At 38.5% G+C, this 22,925-nt stretch overlaps 1 protein-coding gene across 2 annotated transcripts in view; it reads left to right on the top strand.

The window, feature by feature from the left end:
• Nucleotides 1-1,199: 1,199 nt before the first annotated feature.
• aga (aspartylglucosaminidase) overlaps nucleotides 1,200-22,925 on the top strand; it is a 33,424-nt gene continuing 11,698 nt past the window's right edge. Inside the window, exons 1-6 of one of the 2 annotated variants that reach the window (XM_061726182.1) lie at nucleotides 1,200-1,467; nucleotides 9,209-9,386; nucleotides 10,667-10,779; nucleotides 13,418-13,530; nucleotides 18,904-19,012; nucleotides 21,227-21,302. In XM_061726182.1, the coding sequence (XP_061582166.1) occupies nucleotides 1,338-1,467; nucleotides 9,209-9,386; nucleotides 10,667-10,779; nucleotides 13,418-13,530; nucleotides 18,904-19,012; nucleotides 21,227-21,302 (719 nt within the window). In that variant the 5' untranslated portion in view covers nucleotides 1,200-1,337. The remainder of the gene's footprint in view (nucleotides 1,468-9,208; nucleotides 9,387-10,666; nucleotides 10,780-13,417; nucleotides 13,531-18,903; nucleotides 19,013-21,226; nucleotides 21,303-22,925) is intronic. The other variant, XM_061726183.1, reaches the window with a different exon arrangement.

Genomic DNA, 22,925 nt, shown 5'->3' on the forward strand with positions numbered 1-22,925 from the left:
TGGTCCAAACATATAAATGATATTGTCGTCAAAATGGGAAGAGGAATTGCTATGACTAGGAAGTGTTCTGCTTTCATCATTCCCTCGATAATGAAATCTGTTATTCATTCTTTGGTTTTGTCTCATTTAGAATACTGCCCTGTTATCTGGTCATCAGCTACACAATCTGATTTGAAAAAGTTGCAGATTGCTCAGAATAAAGCGGCTCGTCTGGCATTAGGCTGTTCATACATGACAAGTATTAGTTATATGCATGAACATCTGGCATGGCTAATGGTTGAAAAGAAATTAGCAGTGAGTCTTATAATGCTACTGCGGAACATTATTTCCACTGGCAAGCCATATAGCTTGGCTCACCAGTTAGAAATGACTTCTGAACATGGTTACAACACCAGGGGAGCAGCTTCTGGTAACATAAGAATACAAACAACACCTAAATCAAACTGTCTGAAACATACTGGTATATATAGGTCAATAACTCTCTGGAATGCACTGCCCAAAAATATATTTTCTACAATACATAGCAAAATTACTTTCAAAAAGAATATCAAGATATACCTAGCCAATTTGCCAAGTACATAACTGTGATTTGTAAATCTGTTCTTTTGATTTATAATGTGAATTTGTTCTTTGTATCTGTGTTCTTTGTATTTTATTTTATTTTTTATTTTTATTTTCTGTTTTTATTTTAAATTGTATTTTTAGCTGTACATTTGTATTGTATTTGTTTTATTCAGGACCCCAGGAAGACTAGAGGCTCAGTCATGTGTCTCTAATGGGGATCCTTCAATAAACATAAACATAAACATAAACACACATATATATATATATATATAAATATATATCTATATAAATATATATATATATATAAATATAAATATATATATATATATATATATATATATATATATATATATATATATATATATATATATATATATATATATATATATATATATATATATATATATTTAAATGATCATACAGTTTTCATTGATGCCAAATCTAGCTTTGGAGAACAAAATCATTTGTTGAACCAGGTGTAATTTATGCGGCAAAGTTTAACACTTATATTGAGGTGAAAGGACATTAACTTACTTTTTTTGCGAACCCCCTCCAAAAAAAATAAAAATAAATAAATAAATTGTACGTTCCCTTTAATCTAGAGCCCCGCCCACTTATACCACGTGACACAACAAGGAAGTTACAGTCGCACAGATGTCAAAATCAATGAAACTTTTCTTTTTTACTCCTGACAACTTGGTCCTGTTTGTCAATCTCAAACTTTAGGGGGGGAAACGGCTTCATGACTGCAATGAAAGAGCAATAGCTTGGTCATGGTTTGCGTGTGTCAGGGGGGTAAAATGTTAATATTGCTGGTGATTTTGACCGTGTTGTTTCCACGTGGAGACGCGTCTCTGCCGCTGGTGATCAACACCTGGCCGTTCAAACACGCGGCGGCTGCAGGTACAGTAGGCTGACCTAACTTCACATTTATTACCTTGTTTGATGGAAAGGCTGGTCTTTGCAGGGTTTTCTACGGGTGCTTGAAATCCTTGAAAGTGCTTGAATTTCAATGTTGTTTTCAAGGTCTGAAAAGTGCTTGAATTTTAGTTTAAAGTGCTTGAAATTATAACTCTGTGTCTTTCACCAAATTGGGATCAGACTGTATAGTTTAGTTATTACAAGGAGAAATAAAATCAAAAATGTGTTCACAGCCAGGCGAGACTTAAATATTCAGTCAGGCCAGAGTCCAGTCATGTGACAGTGTGATGAAAAACTTTAAATTTCACTCTACAAACCAAGCTTTAAAGTAACATTTATGAATGCTGTCAGTTTCTGTGTCTGAGCAAAGAAACTCAATACAACGTACTTTAAAATTATCTGTTCTGCATATTTCCTCTTCAGTTTTAAACTTTAAACCAGTAGTTTGCTTAACATTTACTAGACAAATACTTCTTATATAGTGCTGCTCTGGTAAAAAGGCCATTGCAGCAACTAAAATGGTTTTGGACTGCAGAGCAAACATGGTTAGAAGGTCCATTTGTCTGAAATATAAGGAGAACAGGGTTAAATCATTTGCTCTTCAATTTACCAATACTTGATTTTTCAGTGTCAGCTGTATTTTTCTAAGATCTTAACTTTCTCCAAAACAAGTCATGAACACAGACTAATTGATTTGATTTGAAGATTTGATTTCAAACATGCATGATACAAATAATTAATAATTAAAATAATTAATACTCAATTATATGTGTGTATGTATGTATGTATGTATGTATATATGTGTGTGTGTGTATATATATATATATATATATATATATATATATATATATATCAAGGCAAACAAAAAAAAAGAAAACAAATGCCCAGCATTAAGTTGTGCTACTATGTATATGTACTAATAGAAGTAATTATAATGCATAGTATTACATTATCATTACTTTACTATAATACTACAATATAATAGAGAATAATAGACAGCAATGGTATAACAATATACTTGAATAACTATATAAGAGTAGATATGCTATATATACTGGTTCATATATTTACCTCCAATTATATACATAAAAATTACTATAAATCTATATATCGACATATCTACATATAACTATAATCAGTACTAAAAAGCACATTTGTGAAGAAATACCCCATTGTGATAATGTGTTGAGTCATTTTTAAAAATGAACATGTTCACCATTGTTGGGTGCTTAAATGTATTTGAAAATGCGACTTCTTAACTTGTACCATGAGAAAATGGGAATGTTAACTTTTTGATGCATGTGCACTTTCAGTTATTCATCATCATCCATAGTAATTATTTTATTTTCTCATATCTTGTAGATCAAATAATTAAAATATCATTGGTGTATGTAATGGAAAATGTGATGGGTTGCAGCTCTGGAAATGACTATATTAGTGTAATTTTAAATTTAATCTTGTTTAGAAGTGAAAAACGAATCCCCATGACCAATTTTCAATCGCATGCGTGTGGGTGGTGAAGTTTATTCCCCGGCAGCTTCATAACCTGTATTTTCAGGGTTTTCCCTCTGACTCCATTAAACTTTTCTTTTTTTTTTTCTCAGTATACTTGTGACTCAGCTAGTTTATCCGTGTGAGAAACCATCAGAATACTGGATGGGGATGTGAAATGAGCTGAAGCCACTCGGCTTCATGGCTGCCATCGCCAGGCCTGCCCTCACTCCATTTGATTTCCTTCAGGTTGATACATTGGACATGTTCAAATTGAAACTGAAAATATTTCAGTGTCACTTGTGACTTATCCATCAAGTTGATTTCCTGAAGGTGCACACATCTCAACACGAGAAATGATAGAAATGGTATTCAAAACATCTCCGGCAACAGCTCAGACCTGCAGGTGATTAAAGTTCACCATAAGAATCTCTCTCTTTGATAGATGGATGCCCTTTAATTCATCAGATGTCTGTCAACACTTTTTTTATTTTTTTTATCCTGTAGTGGATTTGAAAATGAAAAATGGACCCAGCTATGTGTTTTTGTGGGTAGATATATTTAAAGGTGATGTCTTGTGAGTCTCAATTATTGACCCATCCATGCAGATCTCTTTCCCATTGGGGGTTTTACAGAAGCAGCTGACAGCAGCGAGCAAATCTCTGCTTCCATTTTTGCTGAATTTTATAAAAGAAGAAAAAGGCTGTAATGCTGAGTTTAATAGAAAATAACACTGAATGTGCAGATAAATTAGTTGGAAGCTCGTGGTGCTGTGATTTGATATCTTGGCCCCTCATGACCACTGGGAGATCAGGGAGCGAACGCCTGTCAACTTCCTGTTTCATTGTCGCCACCACACTGCTTGTGAAACAATCAATCAATCAATCAATCAATCAAATAACTTTATTTATCCGTTAGGAACTTGGTTTGTGTAAAAGCATCAGCATCAGTGCGTGTACAGTTAACATATGTGACAGGACAATACAAAAACAAACCACACAATCAATGTAAAGCAACATCCATTGGGCAATCACAAGTACTGCTTAGACTTAGATGCTGTAAACCATAGCATAGATAAAATAAGAGAGAACAAAGAGATAAAAATAAGTCCCCCATTAAGCGCATAATAAATACATTAATTGCTATGATTTTATTTTTATTTATGAACTTTTGTTAATTTTTTGGTGTAAACAACATAATGGATATCCTAGTCAGTCTTAGTGTTAGGCAAATAACTATATAACGTTGTTCACCATGTCATAACCAGGGCTGGGGATCCATTCAAATGTCAAGAATCGATTAGATTCCGATTCTTAAGATTCAGAATCAATTATCAAGATTTGATTCGATTCCGATATCGATTTGGGTTAGTGTTATTAAAACAGTTTTTTGAGCTGTTGCATGAATTATATGACTGTAGTTCTGCAACATATTAATACTAGTATTATATTGAGATTCAACAGCAAGTATTGGCAGCTAATGATGCTGTAAGGACAAATCAGCTCCCAGAATGCTGATAGAACTGCTTTCAGAAACATCGTGGGGCAGAATTATCAAACAGATCCAGGGTAGCAAACAGAGACGGATGAAATCGCTTTTATTTTTTAACACATTCCGTTTGAATTTTTTCCATTTTTGGTCTATTTCGGTTTTTAATTTATGCAATTATAACTGAAAACTTGAAAGGTATGAAAAATGTTTTCATACCTTTAAACATATTTAAAGGCGAAAACATGGCACTAGTTATTCTTGTGTCCAACAAAACATTCCTTTTTGGGCATAAACAAAAAAAAATACCAAAAGTTGTAATGTAATGATGAAAAAAAATCGATCTTTAGGCATAAAAATCGATTTTTAGGATTTAATATGAGAATCGATTTAGAATCGGAAAATCTATTTTTTTCAACACAGGCCTAGTCATAACTTATTTAATTATATTTTTTAAAGAAACCAAAAAGAAAAAAAAATAAATATGAGCAATAGTAAACTTCTCCTTAGTAGAAAACAAGACTTTTGGTCTTATGGACAGACCAGATGGATGAGACCAGAGTTGACTTGTTTGGTTTTAATGCCCACCGGGTGTATGGGGAAAACCAAACAGAGCAGTTGGAACTGGCCATGTTAGCGTCATTGATTTGACCACGGTCCCCTCTGTGTACCGGAGTATTACGGAGACAAATGTGAGGCCATCTGTCCGACAGCTAAAGCTTCGCTGAAATTGGGTCATGCAACAGAACAATAATCAGAAGCAACCCAGTAAAAACGGCACCAAACGGCTGAAAACGACACGAATCAGGAGTTGGAGTCGCCTGCTGCAACCCTGTTGAGCCGCATTTTGTAATAACGGTGCATTTTGTAATAAACGTCCAAAATGTAATAAAGCCGCATTTTGTAATAAACTGCCGCATTTTGTAATAAACTACCCCAACGCATTTTGTAATAGGCAACAAGTTATATTTGGAGTATTATACATAGATTTATTGGGCGACATAGCGCTAAGGGAAATTGCATAAAAAACAACAAAAGTCACTCTTGTATAAATTCATTGTTAAACAAACAACAATTAAAGCTGCAAGCAGCGATGAACGGGCCCTCGCACTCACGGCCACCGCCCCCCATAAGCATATCAGAAATGACACCACCCACGACTCTCTATGTCAAACCATTCAAAAGTTATAGCAGAAAAAAGGGACAACCAATCAGAAGAAGGGGCGGGGCTAATTCAGGCCAATGAAGGTCAAGGACTCCATACAGAATCTGATGACACCACCCACGACTCTCTATGTCAAACCATTCAAAAGTTATAGCAGAAAATCGGGACAACCAATCAGAAGAAGGGGTGGGGCTAATTAAGGCCAAAGAAGCTCATGGACTCATTACAGAGTCCCATGACACCACCCACGACTCTCTATGTCAAACCATTCAAATGTTATAGCAGGAAATAGGGGCAACCAATCAGAAGAAGGGGCGGGGCTAATTTTCACCAATTATGGTCAAGGACTCAATACCGAGTCCCATGACACCACCCACATGTCTTTATGTCAAACCATTCAAAAGTTATGGCAGAGAAAATTATTCTAGGGGGCGCTGTTGAGCCGTTAGGCCACGCCCATTAATGCAAACCATGAAATATCAAATTTATCGCCAGGCCTGGCTTGCATGCAAAATTTGGTGACTTTTGGAGAACTATCAAATATGGACCAATCAGATGAAAGGGGGCACGCTTTTTGGCGTCTAGCGTCGCCACGGTAACACTTTTGAAAGAGAAAAGTAATGCGCGTAGTCGCAGGATGGAGACGCACATTTTGATGTGCGTCAAAAGGAATGGCATAAATTGCGGCAAAATTACACAATTAATTCAAAATGGCTGACTTCCTGTTCGGTTTCGGGCATGGCGCCAAGAGACTTTTCTTTAAGTTGCGACATGATACAGGTGTGTACCGATTTTCGTGCATGTACGTCAAACTGTCTTTTGGGGCTTGAGGCACGAAGTTTTCCGGGGGGCGCTGTTGAGCCATTTTGCCACGCCCATTCAAACAAACCATGAAATATCAAATTTATCGCCAGGCCTGCCTTGCATGCAAAATTTGGTGACTTTTGGGGAACTATCAAATATGGACCAATCAGATGAAGGGGGGCGCGGTTTTTGGCGTCTAGCGTCGCCACGGTAACACTTTTGAAAGAGAAAAGTAATGCGTGTAGTCGCAGGATGGAGACGCACATTTTGATGTATAACACATCTGGGTTCACGATACGGTTCGGGCCGTAATAATTCTCGAAGGAATGGCATATATTGCTCCAAAATTACGTGATTAATTCAGAATGTTCAAAATGGCCGACTTCCTGTTCGGTTTCGGCCATGGCGCCAAGAGACTTTTCTTTAAGTTGCGACATGATACAGGTAGATTTTCGTTCATGTACGTCAAACCGCATTATGGGGCTTGAGGCACAAAGTTTTTTCTGTCTGAACCAATCAGATGAAGGGTGGGCGCGCTTTTTGGCGTCTAGCGTTGCCACGGTAACGCTTTTGAAAGACAAAAGTAATGCGTGGTGTCGGAGGATGGAGACGCACATTTTGATGTATAACACACTTGGGTGCACGTTACGGTTCGGGCCGTATTAACTGCCGAAGGAATGGCATGAATTTCGCCAAAATGACACGATTAATTCAAAATGGCCGACATCCTGTTCGGTTTCGGGCATGACTCCAAGAGACTTTTCTTTAAGTTGTGCCATGATACATGTGTCTAGCGATTTTCGTGCATGTACGTCAAACCGTATTGTGGGGCTTGAGGCACAAAGTTTTCCGGGGGGCGCTGTTGAGCCAATTTGCCACGCCCATTAATGCAAACCATTAAATATCAAATTTTTTGCCAGGCCTGACTTGCATGCAAAATTTGGTGACTTTTTGGGCACGTTTAGGGGGGCAAAAAGGCCCTCCTTTCGTCAGAAGAAGAAAAAGAAAAAGAAAGAAAAAAAAATTCCTACAGATACAATAGGGCCTTCGCACTGAAGGTGCTCGGGCCCTAATAATAGGTATTATTACATAATGCACCATGTCGAAGTTGCAAGTGTATTTTATAATCTTCTCAAAATGCAATAACTTATTACATAATGTGGCAAAATTTATTACAAAATCGGGCAGTTTCTTACAAAATGCGGCTTTATTACAAAATTAAATAAAAAAGTTATTACATTTTGGACGTTTATTACAAAATGCGGCTCAACAAACCCTCAGATCTCCACCCAACTGAGATGCTGAGGTTGAACTTTAAGAGAGGTTGTAAATAAGAAGAATTCCTCCCCCTGGATTTGAGATTGACATTCATAACAGGAAACAGCACCTTCACATTATCGGCCTTTTTAAAGGTGGATCTCCAAGCTATTGATTCCTGGTGGTTCTTAGTCTTATTAGGCGGTAATGATGATTTCATTTAGTAGTGGTTCAATGAAAAACCTGTTCATCTGAGATTGCATTTGCCTCATCTAAGACCCATTATGATCTAACGATTTCACAACGGCATGCACAGCTTGTTTAACTAAATTCAAAATCACTTTCTTCAAGAGAATTGATTATTTTGCACACATTTCTCAGGCTTTATTGGATGTCAAATCATTTACTTTCTTGTATCCAAATTTCCTCAAGTAATTATCCATTAACCTTAAAACAGCCAATAAACATTTTTCTGTGTTTTCTTTATTTTATTTTTTTTTAATAAATTAAAAGTTAAACCGTCTAGCACAGGGGTGGCCAACCCGCGGCTCTTTTCCTGGTGTCATGCGGCCCTTGCGACTTTATTTGATAGGTGCAGTGAAAGTCAGACACGTAGGAAGTGGGGGCAAAATATGCCGCGACTGGAATTGAACCCGCGTCGCTGTACAGGGGAAGGTTTACATAAGTCGCCTCCTCAACCCGTTAAACTATAACGGCGCTAGCGCTCGTGTTTGTGACCAAAATAACTTGGAGGGAAAAAAAATCTACTTTCAAAGTGGCAAGGAAGTAAATGCACGGCCAAACGAATATGAAGATAGACACAATACGTTTTTAACAGAGTGGGAGAGTTTAATATATATAATATAAATTAAATATTAATATTTAAGCAATACATCACGACAGTCCGTGGTATACGCTCATTATATCACAGCTGAGGGGCGTCTCTAGCCCGACGGGAAGTGATGTATTGCTTTTATAAAACGGTTACCAATAATGTAAATATGAGAGAGGATTACACAATCTATTTTATGTCGTTTTTAATGAATCAGAAATACATATTATCCAGTAGAAATAGCCCCACTGGAAAAAAATAGTCCCATTTCTCCAGATGTAGCTCCGCATGTCGTCTTTTCCTCGGGTTCTTTTTAGGAGAAACTCTGCCTTATATCGACGCAGACCCTACGCCGTAGGCTCTGTGTTGGTGTAACGCGGAACCACAAATCAGTCTTTACACCGTGTCATGCATGCGATGTGAGCGTCAGCGACAAAATCAATTCCATTGCTTTATTTTCTATTGGACTGTCCTAACTGGCCGCAGCGCCGCAGCGCGCCGTTTTGAGCTCAACATTTGTCGGACGCCCTGCTTCTATTCTCTTCCTGTCGCTGGCTCATAAACAAAAAAATACCAAACGTTGTAATGTAATGATGAAAAAAAATCGATCTTTAGACATACAAATCGATTTTTTAGGAATATGAGAATTGATTTAGAATCGGAAAATCTATTTTTTTTCACCACAGGCCTACGTATTTGTGTCCCTGCAGCGTGGAGCGCCCTGCGGTCCGGCGGCTCCGTGCTGGACGCCGTGCAGGAAGGCTGTTCCCGCTGCGAGGCGGAGCAGTGCGACGGCAGCGTGGGCTTTGGCGGGAGCCCTGACGAGTCCGGAGAAACCACGCTGGACGCCATGATCATGAACGGGTGAACGTGCACTCTGCTGTTATACAGAGGGGGACAAATAAAATGAAATGGTGTGGTAAAACCCACTTGAAAGGCAGCTTAATTAAGCACTAAAGATTATTATCGCAGATTTTTTTTTCTTTTTATGCTTTTGGAATTTAACGGCTTTGATATTTCTATCTCGCTGCCATTTGCACGGCCTGAAATCAGCCGTGTAAGGGAGCACATGTCTGGCTGTATTTTTCAGATGTTATGCTTTAGCACTTTTTTGATATAAGCATGAAATATCTATAAATGAACAGAGAAAAGGTTGTGAAGATTTATAAAATTAGAACCTATATTTAACCGAAGCAGGCTCAGATCTTGAAATGCTAATTAGGCACCTGCAGCCGTCAAACTACTGCTACACTTTTTTTGTTGTCTTTTTTTTTTTTTGCAATTTGTCCTGCCGCTGTCCATGCGTCTTTAACATTTACACACTTAACTGGCTGACCTTTCCTTCAAGCCCTTCTTCTGTGAAGTACTAATTAAGAGTCTCATTAGGATCTGAAGGCATGCCAATTATTAGGTCCTTAAATACTAGCATTTACACTCTCAGAAGTTATAATGGGATGGAAATGTCAGCCCACAACAAAAGACAAGAAGCAATGCAAGCTGTTTGCCATTTCTGTATTGAATGCCCCTGTTTTTTTGTTGTTTTTTTTTGCTGGAAAATTGACTTTTTTTTTTGGCTACGTAGTCATAAATGCATTGAGGGGAGAGTGTAGTCTCCCGCATATACTATCCAATATAATTGCATGAGAAATCCAGTAGCAATCACCTTCAGACATATTCTACAGTCTGAGTGCTCGGATCCAGACGCCTTTGCAGTAATCCAATAAAGTAGTCTGGCAACAAATACTTGCTCTGTACGTTTCTTTTTTTTTTTTTTTTCTGAATTGCGTCAGGGAGGAATCGACTCACCTCTGTAAATTCCTGAGGCTTAAGGTTCATGTGATAAATATTCAATACATTGTAGTCCACTGCAACGCTAACCGTAAACTGCAGACTCAGAAATCCAAAGGCGAATTCAGGTTTACGGTACTCTGATGAAATTTCAAATAAAAACCAATTGCACTGGTGCCTGCTTTTTTCCACTGCTACGGCTAAAAAAAACACATTTTCATTGTGCAATTGTATATGAACGGTACAGAGGGTTTGCAGTGTCTGTGACATTTACATGCTCTTGCACGCTTCCCCCGTGTGCATGATGGAGATAAATTACTCACCAACTCCATTCTTTGTTTGCTTTCTTTGAGTAGTAATTCAATGGAGGTGGGTGCAGTAGCAGATCTGAGGAGAGTCAAAAATGCCATTGCAGTGGCGAGAGCCGTGATGGAGCACACGGAACACACACTCCTGGTGGGAGAGTCAGGTACGTGGGGATTATTACTGTCCACATAGCAGATACACATATATACGGAAGAGTATCAGGGCCAGGCAGGAGAAAATATATTTGAGAGGGGAAGATTTTTTTTTTTTATTGTGCACAAAAAAGTGGAAATGTTAATGTTAATGTTGAAATACAATTTCAAGAATAAAGTCGAAATTTCGTGAATAATTTTTCTCAACATTTCAACTTTATTCACAAAATTTTGATGTTTTCTCAACATTTCGACTTTTTTCTCGAAATTGTACTTCAACATTAATCTCGACATTTCGACTTTTTTCTCAACATTTTGACTTTTTTCTCAAAATTGTACTTCAAAATTAATCTCCACATTTCGACTTTTTTCTCAAAATTGTACTTCAACATTAATCTCCACATTTCGACTTTTTTCTCAACATTTCGACTTTTTTCTCGAAATTGTACTTCAACATTAATCTCGACATTTCGACTTTTTTCTCGAAGTGCATAATGGAAAAAAAATCTTCCTCCTCTAAAATATCATTTTTATTTTTCTCCTGCCTGGCCCTTATACTCTTACATATACCATAATAATCCAGTCATTCCTTTTGAACACAAGGGCATTTATAGTATGTAAATTCAATCTACAGATCTAACACTGCTTCCTTTTTTCACGTCGTTTGTCTCGAGTTTGAAAGAAAAAGGATCAAATCTGTCTGAAGGACACTTGAATTTGCATTAATGATCTCAGTCAGGCGCTTATCGCAACAGGGCCAAAGCTTTTCAGATTCAGTTTAAGCTTTAAGCCCTAGATGACTAGCATTAGTGCTCGGTGATGAACACATGGGTCAGAGCTGCAGTATAATCCCCTGAACATAAAGGGAATTATTGTATAGTGCTCAAGTGCCTGTAAAGGAGGGGGACGAGTGTAAGAGTGAGAGAAGAGATGGAATAACAGAAACTGACGTCCAAAAATTGAAACATTTTATTCCAGTGTGACAAATGTGTTTGAAATCAAATGAGGTCGATCGTAGGTCAAAAACATCCCTGAGAACAACATATGTTGAGGAGACGATAAGATGGCGACCGTTTAAAGCTGCAGCACTTTGCTTCTCTTTACGAGCCCAGTATGTAATCTTATGGCGCTTTTACACTAGTACCTACTCAGCGCGACTCGACTCGCCTTGCCCTCGTTTATTTTCAATACCCAGATCAGAAGTAGAAGGTTGGAGCGAAGCTGCTGTGACGTATTTGATTGTGTATCTAAACGGAGAAGACAACAACACTAAAGATGTAGAACCTGGAGGAGATGATAAATGTGCTGCTGGGTCTGTGGCTTGTGTTCGATATTAAGTTAAAAAATGAGAGTGAAAGAAGCTTCAAGCGCTTTTTTTTTTTTTTATTTTGTTTGTCTCGGCTGCTGAAAAGTCAGCTGGAGCTGCGAGCAGCTATGAAGTGACAGAGCTCCTGCTAGATCTGGTCGTTCCTTATCGCCCGTCTACATCCATTTTTAATTCTCTCCTCAGCCACCAGGTTTATGAACATCTGCACCTCAGAGTTGGATCACCAAACAGACTGTTTGCGCTGCCATTGCCAAAATGAAGAAGCCTCTGTCAGAGTCGCTCTTTCGCTGATTTCCTCCTCCTGACTCAGACGTCTGACTCCAAACCCCCGACCAATCGGTGGCCTGTAGTGTGATGACGTCAGATACAGCTAACTCAGCAGCTTAGAACCTCGGCAGAATAGATAAAAAAAGTATCAACTCGACACGTTAGACCCCTAGTGGAAAAGTGCAAAACCGGGACGAGGCGAGTCGGGCTGAGTGGGTACTAGTGGAAAAGCGCCATATGTAATCATAGATGAGATCAACTTGGCCCAAACTCCTCATCGCTCACTCACGGTTACATGATGTTTTTTAATTCGGAATTAATTATTCCAAATTAAATAATTCAAAATTATACTATTTTCCTTCGAGTTTACATGGAAATAGTAGTTCCGAATTGAGGTTTACAGGGAAAACACGTTTGATCGGCTTTATCCAATTCCTAAGGTCTGGGGGTTGGGATGGTTCTGATTGGATAGGGGGGCGGACCGGAAGTTACGTCTACCGGAAGAAAAACAAACTTAGCCGCTACAACTTTGAAAAGCTCACAATTTGTATGTTTCCTGTCATCTGTTGTTTTAATTATTTCCAGGTCCTCCAAGCCATTTATTAAATAAATGTTCTCTGCTCTTGACAACCGTTTACTGCGTGCTGCCATCTTGAAACTTTGTTTGGAAAACATGCCCAGCGCGGAATATAAGCGTCATGGAGACAGACAGGCGAGGGAACGAGCAGCGCAGAAAGACCGGAATTAATTTAAAGAGGCATGAGTGTAAACTGTACATGATCGTGGAATTATTCTAATCGGATTTAAAATCGGAATAAACCAGCCAATTACTTCGGAGTTAAGTTTAATTTGGAATTTTCATTCGGAATTAGGTGTTTACATGGTCATTTTTACTCATTTTAAATCGGATTTAATTTAAATTCTGAATTAAAGAGGAATTAAACTTCCCATGTAAACGCACTCACTATCCTTTGTTTGGTCTCAGTTTGAGGTAGGGGGGGGGGGGGGGTAGGATGTGTAACTTGACCTGAAAGTTTGTCTTCTCTCTGTTATAGCCTCGGTGTTTGCTGAAAACATGGGCTTTGTTGCAGAAGACTTGACTACCAACACATCTCTGAACATTTTCTCACAGTGGCTGAGGGGCAACTGCCAACCTAATTATCGAAAGGTAAGTGTGTGTGTGTGTGTGTGTGTGTGTGTGTGTGTGTGTGTGTGTGTGTGTGTGTGTGTGTGTGTGTTAGACTGTTTTTCTTCACTCGTGTTGGCTACAGGCATGCTACTTCTAAAAGATTGATTTCAAAAGGGAAATTGACAAGAATACTAAAGTTCTTCTTAAAAAAAATCGCTTTTTTTTTTTTTTTTGGATTTGTATTTTTTGGGTAAAGGTGATGCCCCACAGCACCGAGCTGTTTCTTTTTCTTCAAAAGACTCCTGCTCACTTCCCCCTCACATGTCACATCTCCTGAATAAGTGAGGCGGTTTGTATCCACGGAGAATCTCGAGTTTCATTGATCAAATATATTCTACTTTCTACTTTTTGGGAGAGAAGAAAGACAGTGCTTTTACCGAGGAGCTGCTCCAAACTAGTCGCAGGAATCAATTTCATTAGGCACAATATATCACCGTTTTTGTTGTGAAATAGCTGCAGAAGCTTGACTAAAAACCCAGAGGAAGTTGTATTACGCTAGTCACCGTGAACTGTTTGGATGTGGTGGGTCTGTTAAATGATACCTGACATCCTCAGTTTAACAGAGTGTTTTGTATCAAATGCACACACCTTTTATTTGTAAAAACATCAACTGAAAATGAAACCAGTCAAGACGATTTGATTGTAAATTGACCTACTGCCTCCAGAGATCCATATCCAAAGTTAGCAATCACTCAGATTTTATTGATGTGCTTTACAGACAGACGTGGGGAAATAGTAAACAATAAAGGGAATACTTTGTCATGTCTTTCTTTATATCTTACTGAGATTTTTTTCTGTTGAAACAGATTTTTTTTTAAGCGTGGAGGATTTCTGCTGGCAATTCTGGCATCCTTTTCTTAAACATTTGTTGTGATGGATAGCCATGACAACAGAAAGTTGTTTAAATGCCGGGGCAGCAGATTGGCGTCCCGAAAAAACAGCTAATGATCCAAACAGAATATTCAAATGCTAATGAGTTGGAGACGAGAGGTCAAGGATGATGTTGATGAGGAGAAACACGGAGAGCTAAGAGGAAGAGGTTTCAGACCTTTTTTTTTTTTTCTTTCCCTCCTCGATCATCATGTGGAGAGTGAAATCCGTGGGAGGTGGGATGGATGAGCTCTGAGCGCTGATGGGAGACAGGAGGAGGATCATGATTTTCATGATCTGGCTGCAGGGGCTTGTTCTGGATTCAAATATCTCTCCACATGGATTTCAGATGATTCATGCGGACCAAAGACTTTAGACGGGCCAACAGAATTAGGTTAGAAGTGCTCGTTAACAGCCCATGGTGTAATTCTGGACATGTGACTGTGGAGGAGAATCTCTGCATCCCAAATGTTACGCTGCTGAGAGGTCACCTGCGTCACCTGCTGATGCTGCAAGTGGTTGCCAGGTGGAAAATGCAACATTCCACAGTAGTGGTGGGTAAAAAAATCGATATTGCAATATATTGTTGCGCTCTCTGTCGCAATAAACAGGTTTCATACACATTTTAACCAACACATTTTCATGACTTTCACATGACTTGGCAGCAAGTTTCCTTGACTATACATGACCTGTAAAACTTCAATGTATGAATGAAATATAGGATTAAAACTATGTAAAAAGTCACCACAGTGGAGATCTAATGACAATTATGGTTTTATACAAAATAAACATTTGTTTAAACACTGGTATACCAGCAATATGTTGTAGTATATGTAGTATAGTAATCTAATATAACTGTAATAATAACCGATCTGCATGATGCGCAAGATGCTAGCCACGTCACGCGTGAAAACGCGCAAGACTTTTCGATACGAAATATTTATTGATCAATTTTGAATCTACCTTATAGGCTGTTATTACTAAATGTTATCATTAAGTGAGAAAAATAAATCCAAAACTTTTGGGGTGAACTTATGTTTCCAAAACTTTTCCAGGGCTTGAAAATTACATTTTCAAATTCCATTACTTTTCCAGGTTTTTTCAAAACGTATGAACCCTGAATAAATAATCGATTAACTGACGGCAAATATCGATATTTTATTACAACACACATAATGGATTTACGCGGTTGTCATCGCACTATTGATCATGCACTTTAATTTTTCCAGCTGTACAGTGTTTACATTTACAAGACTAGGAGGCAGTGAGGAACTATACAAATGCACTTTATTTGTACATAGTATGAAGTTTTGGCATTGAATAAATGCATAACTACAGATGTTTTCCTTTTTATGGGTATTTTTTCTTTTTCAGTCACATATATATATATATATATATATATATATATATATATATATCTCGTCGATGAAATTTCTTACAATATATGGAATATCGTAGATATCGTGTATCGTGATATTATCGTTATCGTGGGCCACATATCGCCACAGTATTGAATCGTGAGTTACCCGTATCGTCCCACCTCTACTCCACAGCACTAATGATGAGCTCTGTGGATTTCTCTCATCCATATTTATCTTAACTTTTTTTTTTTTTTTTTTTTAATTCAAACTGCTTCAATCTTAATTTATTCGTGGGGGAATTTAATAAAGTATTACCCAGTTCCCATTAAAAGCAAAATCTTTGACACCTGACTCGACCCTACTCCAGCTCAATTTTAAGATGGCATAAGTGAAGAAACACCGCAAGCGCATAAAAGAAATACAAAGTTATTATGAGTCTATAGAGGAATTACGGAAGAGTATTAGGGCCAGGCAGGAGAAAAATAAAATAATATATTAGAGGAGGAAGATTTTTTTTTCATTATGCACTTCGAGAAAAAAGTCGAAATGTTGAGAAAAAAGTCGAAATGTTGAGATTAATGTTGAAGTACAATTTCGAGAAAAAAGTCAAAATGTCGAGAAAAAAGGCGAAATTTCGACTTTATTCTTGAAATTGTATTTCAACATTAATCTCGACATTTCGACTTTTTTCCCGAAGTGCCCAATAAAAAAAATCTTCCCCTCTCAAATATCTTTTCTCCTACACGGCCCTAATACTCTTCCGTACAAATCTTCATTAACAGAAATGTTGAAATTTTGTATTTATTCTACACATTTTTACAGCATTGGAAACCATATTAAAACAAAAAATATATTTCCCTCCCCCATCTATTTCCATTTTCAAACATTTTTGAAAAGCTCCATGGAGCCACTAAAAGTTGAAATGTTGAGAAAAAAATCAAACTTTTGTGAAAAAAGTTGAAATTTTGAGGAATGAAGGCAAAATTTTGAGAATAAAGTCAACAAACAGCGCATGTGACTGTCTTTACAAAATGCCTCGTAGGCCTATAGATAAACTGGTGAAACTGTACTTCAGAATCGGCTTCAGTAACAAAGAAATTCGTTCTCTTTTAGCTCATAAAGACGGTGTAGTTATCAGTATTAGGACTTGTTGAGCCAGAGGAGACATTTCGACTTTATTCACGAAATTGTATTTCAACATTATTCTCGACATTTCGACTTTTTTCTCGACATTTCGACTTTTTTCTCAAAGTGCACAATAAAAAAAAATCTTCCCCTCTCAAATATGTTTTCTCCTGCATGGCCCTAATACTCTTCCGTAAGGAATATATGTCAGTGAACCCAAACACAAAGAGCTGGAAGTTAGGGTACCAGGGGCCTTTGCTTTACTCCGTTGGGATGTAGCCACAGATGATTTCAGGCCCCCTAAACTGTTCCAGGATCCAGTTCCAGTGCATGTATAGAGATGAATCTGCACGAGGAGGAAGCATGAGCAGCTTTGCTATCTATTGACTCTGAATGGAGTGACAGCAGATGTGGTTGGACTGGACTGAGGGTCCGTTGTGCTGCAGAGGGAGTTTCTCCCTTCAGAAATGAAGGGTCAACTTTTCAGGCATCAACGTGAGTCAGCCAATCAAAGTCCAGGTACAGAGATAATTTATCGCCACTGGAATCTTACACGGGGGAGGGGTGACTGTGACTAAGCACCCAGGTTACTTGCGTACCAAATGGGAAGAAATTAGTTTTTAGTTTGTATGACAAAAGTCACTTGAGAAACGGCCACCAGCAAGCGTTGCTGTAATACCACCGTGTGTCTCTCCCACTTCATCTGGTTGGTCCATATTTGATAGTTCCTACTTTCTTCCATAACTTTTGAATGGTTTGACATAAAGACTCGTCGGTGGTGTCATCTGACTCGGTATTGATTACTTGACCTTCATTGGCCTTAATTAGCCCCGCTCCTTCTTCTGAGTGGTCGATATTTGATAGATCCTATTTTCTGCCATAACTTTTGAATGGTATGACATACAGAGTCGTGGGTGGTGTCATCGGACTTGGTTTTGACTCCTTCACCGTAATTGGTGCAAATTAGCCCTGCCCCTTCTTCTGATTGGTCGATATCTGATAGTTCCTACTTTCTGCCAAAACTTTTGAATGGTTTGATATAGAGTCGTGGCTGGTGTCACCCGCTAAATGTCCAGCCCTGAAGATTCTACATGCAAGTCATACAAGCTTCCACTGCAGCACACCTGAACCTGCACAAGGGCGCGAGGGCCGTTCATCGCTGCTTGCAGCTTTAATTCCGGATGTTATTTCTCGCCAATAAGATTGGATTGCCGGGCAATTCCAAAATATGTGAAAATGGTCAGCCATAGAGTTGTCGCATACAGGCCCCACTTTTAATAGTAATCTTTATTTGTCAGTTAATATCTCACGATACATAGAAACAGAAAGTAGTCCTCTGCTTTTAACCCAGGAGGTGGTTCAAGTCCCCGACAGCCTCCATCTGTAGCCACTCGGCTACCACTCGCTGATTCCTGCGGATAACTACCCACCTGTCCATGTCGTAATTTCCACCTGCTTTTAAAATGTAGTGTTTCCATAAATAATGTCAGTAGCAAACATTCGAAAACATAATTGTCATTGTTCACATTTTCCATTGTAATTATGTTCCTTTTGACCATGTTGGACCTGATTCTGAGGTCACTGGCTGTACTTGCATTAATCATAACTAATAAGAATGTTCCAGTGGGTTTGGAGTTGTGAAAAGTTATGTTATACTTTCAATTGAACTCAAAATGTGACACTTTTCAGGAGTTGACTTACCTTTAACATCAAAGAGGTGGTCAGAGTTGTTCACGGTGTCCCTTCAGGTCAGACTTAAACTACACCTGCTCATCTTGTACTTCGGTACTCGACTCCTAAAGAAAGCTGGATGCTGTAACTCATTGTAGGTACCGGACCGTTACTGGGAATACTGCTGATGTAGGTATTTCATTAAATCACAAGTGATCAAACCATCAGCAGAGCAGCTTGTCTTGCTTGTGTGTCATAAAAGTAATGAAGTCCCAGGATAAAGGCAGACAGCAGACGGTGATGTCCCTCCGTTTCCTGCCAACAGAACGTCAGTCCGGACCCTCTGCAGTCGTGTGGACCCTACAGGCCGAAGGCGTCACGGACTCAGAGCCAGCGAGGGCGGCACACTAACGCACGCTCGCACGACACCATCGGTACGTCCTGCCGACACCACAGTCACCTGGAGACCGTTTTCAGGCCTTGAATTTTAGAGATGCACCGATCAGGATTTTGAGGGCCGATCACCGATCAATAGGGGTGTAACAATATATCGTGCCATGAAATTTCGCGATACAAAAACGTCACAATACCTGTCGTGGAGGTGACAAACTGTATCGTAATATTGGATTATTAATATTAATATATTGTGTTGACTAGTAACGCGCAGCGTATTTGTGCCGACCGCGCCTCGACCCGCGGACGAAAATCTTACTACGCTCAGAAGAAACTAGTACCGTTTTGCGTCCCGATCACGGGACTCTTGGGGGTTTTGAGCTCTGAACTTTTACTTACCGTATGTAAGGCTGGTATAGAGTTAAGCCTTACCTTATTAAATTAAACCTTTTTTGGGTCGTGAGTAGGATAAACACGGGACAACTTCTTCCGAGTTGGAGTGTACTTTAATGTCCGCTCAACAGTGTAGGATTTCAGAACATCAACACAGCACCTAGTGCCGTACTGTGGCGTATCACTCCGCCCAATCTAAAACAGACTAATCACTACAGATAAACTGACTAGTGTCATTATAGTCCCTGATTTACATCAGAATATAAAGAATATATTTATAAAATAATGAACCCTGAATTACCAAAATAACCTTCTTAACAAAAATAAATCTCCTCTTACACTTATAAGGTGAGCATGAATCAATCTTTTTTATGATGTAAAATTGTATGTATTTATTTACTTTTATTTATTTATTTAATTTTAGTTGTTAAATTTCTGGAAAAGAAAAAAGTCAAATCATACATGAGAGAAACTATTCGGTTTTTGGAAAAATATTTTTACTTGTATGAAACTGAAGATGCATAATGCAAACCTGACATTTACTTTTAGTTCAGTTTGTGGAAAATGGTTGGCCTGGCTTTCTCTTTAAAACTTAAACAGTTATAAAGCATTACAAACTGTAACAATAGGGCAAACGTACGGTATTGTTTTGTATTTTGTGTCTTTCAAATATAAGACAATTTTTTCCAGTCATATGTTCCTCATTCAAGGTTGTTAAAAAAATACTGCTATAATATCGTATCGTATCGTATCGTTATAGTGAGATTAGTGTATCGTTACACCCCTACCGATCACCGATCTCCAAAACCAGTATCTGCTGATCCCGATTTTGCCGATCACAGCGAGAAATCCATAAATTTGTCAATATTGTTGTCTCATGTACAACACTGACATTGTATTGTTAGGTATAAAAATTAGGAGATGAGAAAGTATCAAATTGTCTGTTTTATTTCAGGCTGAGGCAATATGCAATATTTCACCCTCTAGAGACTTAGAGAAGTGTAGTTTACCAGCTTCAGCTGCACCAGCTGTGGTAATAATTATGTACAATAATAATTATGTACAACATGTGCAGCAACACAGACAACAGCAGACATGTCACTCTCCAAGAGTTGATACAAGTTGTAAACTATAAACCTTAGTTTTCCTGTGGAAAGAGGAATTCAATCTTAAAATAAAAATTAATTATGAATTATTAAGCTTTGTGAAAGCTTTAGCGCTAGCATCCGCCGTGTGTGAGGAAACTATAACACTAGAGCTCCAGATGTCACTCGTGAAGCGACTGACACGACTGTCGTCCTGCATTAGGGTTTGGACTGTATATATTCTGGTAAAACTCCGGCGGACATTCATCAGTGAAAGATTTACATCTCGTCAGCGCGTATCGCGGATCTGAGCAGCAAACAGTGCGTTTAAACCCGATGTTTTCTACAATGAAAACCGGCTGATGATCAAGGCTTATGAATCCATTACCTTACGATGTAGTTCTTCATTGTTCTTGCTGTCGTTTCTATGTCTCTGTTACGTTCAGCGGAGTTAGCGGCGTTGCTCCTTTTCTGTCTCTGCCTTAGCGGCAGCCAACTTTGGAAATTTAAACTTTCAAATGTCTTATCAGCTTCGTTGTGTGGAAATTATTTTATAACATTCCTCCTCGGGGTATTTCCTTTGCACACACTTTGCAAACTGAACTTTTGAACTATTATTTTCTGATCTCCGATCAAAAACGACATTATCGGGCCGATACCGAACAGTTGCCGATTAATCGGTGCATCTCTATTGAATTTGTGTTTTGATGAGAAAAAAACGTGATTTTTCATGTTCATGATGTTATTTTTGCTTGTGTGTTTTGTATTTTGCACCAGGCATGATTGCTCTGGATCAGAACGGTCACGTGGCTGCTGGAACATCCACCAACGGACTAACCCACAAGGTTCCAGGGTTCGTACACTACACACACGCCGCCTTGACTTAATATAAGAAAAATAGGTTAAAAGAAGATATTCATACCGTCTCAGCCACAAATCATCCTCAGCCTTGGAAATTGGAAAAACATGCACACTGCACTCGGTCAGAAGCGCAATTTATTGACTGGATGTTCATTAATCTTGAGTAGATAATGGCTCACCCGCTCCACGTACAGTATGGAGCTGTTGAACAGTTAATCTTCCAGGGGAGTGTTTTTCAAAAGTTGATCTTGACATAGTACGAGCACAACCACCTTAAAGACACACTATGAAAGGTATTCTTTATCTTATTTTAAATGTATATATTCCCCGCACTGCAGCTGCTTTGAAGTAACTAGTAGATAACATTTCATCATGCATTTATGCGGTATTTAGGCTGCAGTATGTCTTTCATTTTCAGGGCACTGCTCCTGTTCCACATCACTCTCCACTTCTCGTCGGTGTGGGAGAAAACGAGGCCAGAAAAACCAAATCTCTCACACACACAACGCTGGGTGTAATATTTACATGAATACTAGACATCATCCAGTGCTGCTGCACAAACCATAATCCTGATTAATGACAAAGCCTGCAAGTTTGGTTAATGGAAACAAACAACAACAAATCTTCATTTTCTGCACATGCTAATGTAAAAGCAGAGACTAGTTCCACAGGCTTCATGTGTAAGATGTAGATAAGTTCAGCAGCTGCTCGGTGCAGTAATATGATCACATGTAACCACTTCTCTACCAAATGTCCTTGCAGGTTATTCTGTGGCACCATGGCATTCATTTATTAAAACAGAAAAATATCTCCTGAAGGAAGGACAATCGAGATTACCTGGTAGCAGTGCATTTCATCGACTTTAAACAGAGAATCTTATCGGTGTGGTTTCAGGGCACTGAAAAGATTACTCTGCCAACACTGATGGGAGCCTTAATGGAAGATAAGAATATTAGAGATTTCACTTGCAAATTTTCTTTCCCCAAAAACTTCTGAACAGTATAAGAGCTCATATTGAGCTCATATTATGCTCTCTAAGTGTGGATGATGTTGTTTCCAACCGTTTATAAAAGCTGCCAGGCTGCTGTTTCCGTTCTTTAGAATTTATGCAATTTATGGAAATGGTTCCTACGGCTGTTATTTAACCCTGGCGGAGTCTTTGTGACCCTTAGTGCGCTTTGGGGGTTAAAAGTCCAACATGTAGCATGTAGTTACATCCAGCTGCAGAAATTGCAGTCATCTGAAAACCCTCATTCAGTTTGTTTACATGGGAAGTTTAATTCCTCTTTAATTCAGAATTAAAATTAAATCTGATTTAAAATGAGTAAAAATTACCATGTAAACTCCTAATTCCGAATGAAAATGGCCATTCCGAATTAAACTTAATTCCGAAGTAAGTGGCTGGTTTATTCCGATTTTAAATTCGAATAGAATAATTCTGCGATCATGTAGTAAACGGTGGTCAAGAGCAGAGACCATTTATTTAATAAATAGCTTGGAGGACCTGGCCATTGGACACGGTTACATGATGTTTTTTAATTAGGAATTAATTATTCCGAATTAAATAATTCAGAATTAAACTATTTTCCTTCGAGTTTACATGGAACTAGTAATT

The sequence above is a fragment of the Cololabis saira genome, chromosome 7, assembly GCF_033807715.1.
Source record: "Cololabis saira isolate AMF1-May2022 chromosome 7, fColSai1.1, whole genome shotgun sequence".
Classification (NCBI taxonomy): domain Eukaryota; kingdom Metazoa; phylum Chordata; class Actinopteri; order Beloniformes; family Belonidae; genus Cololabis; species Cololabis saira.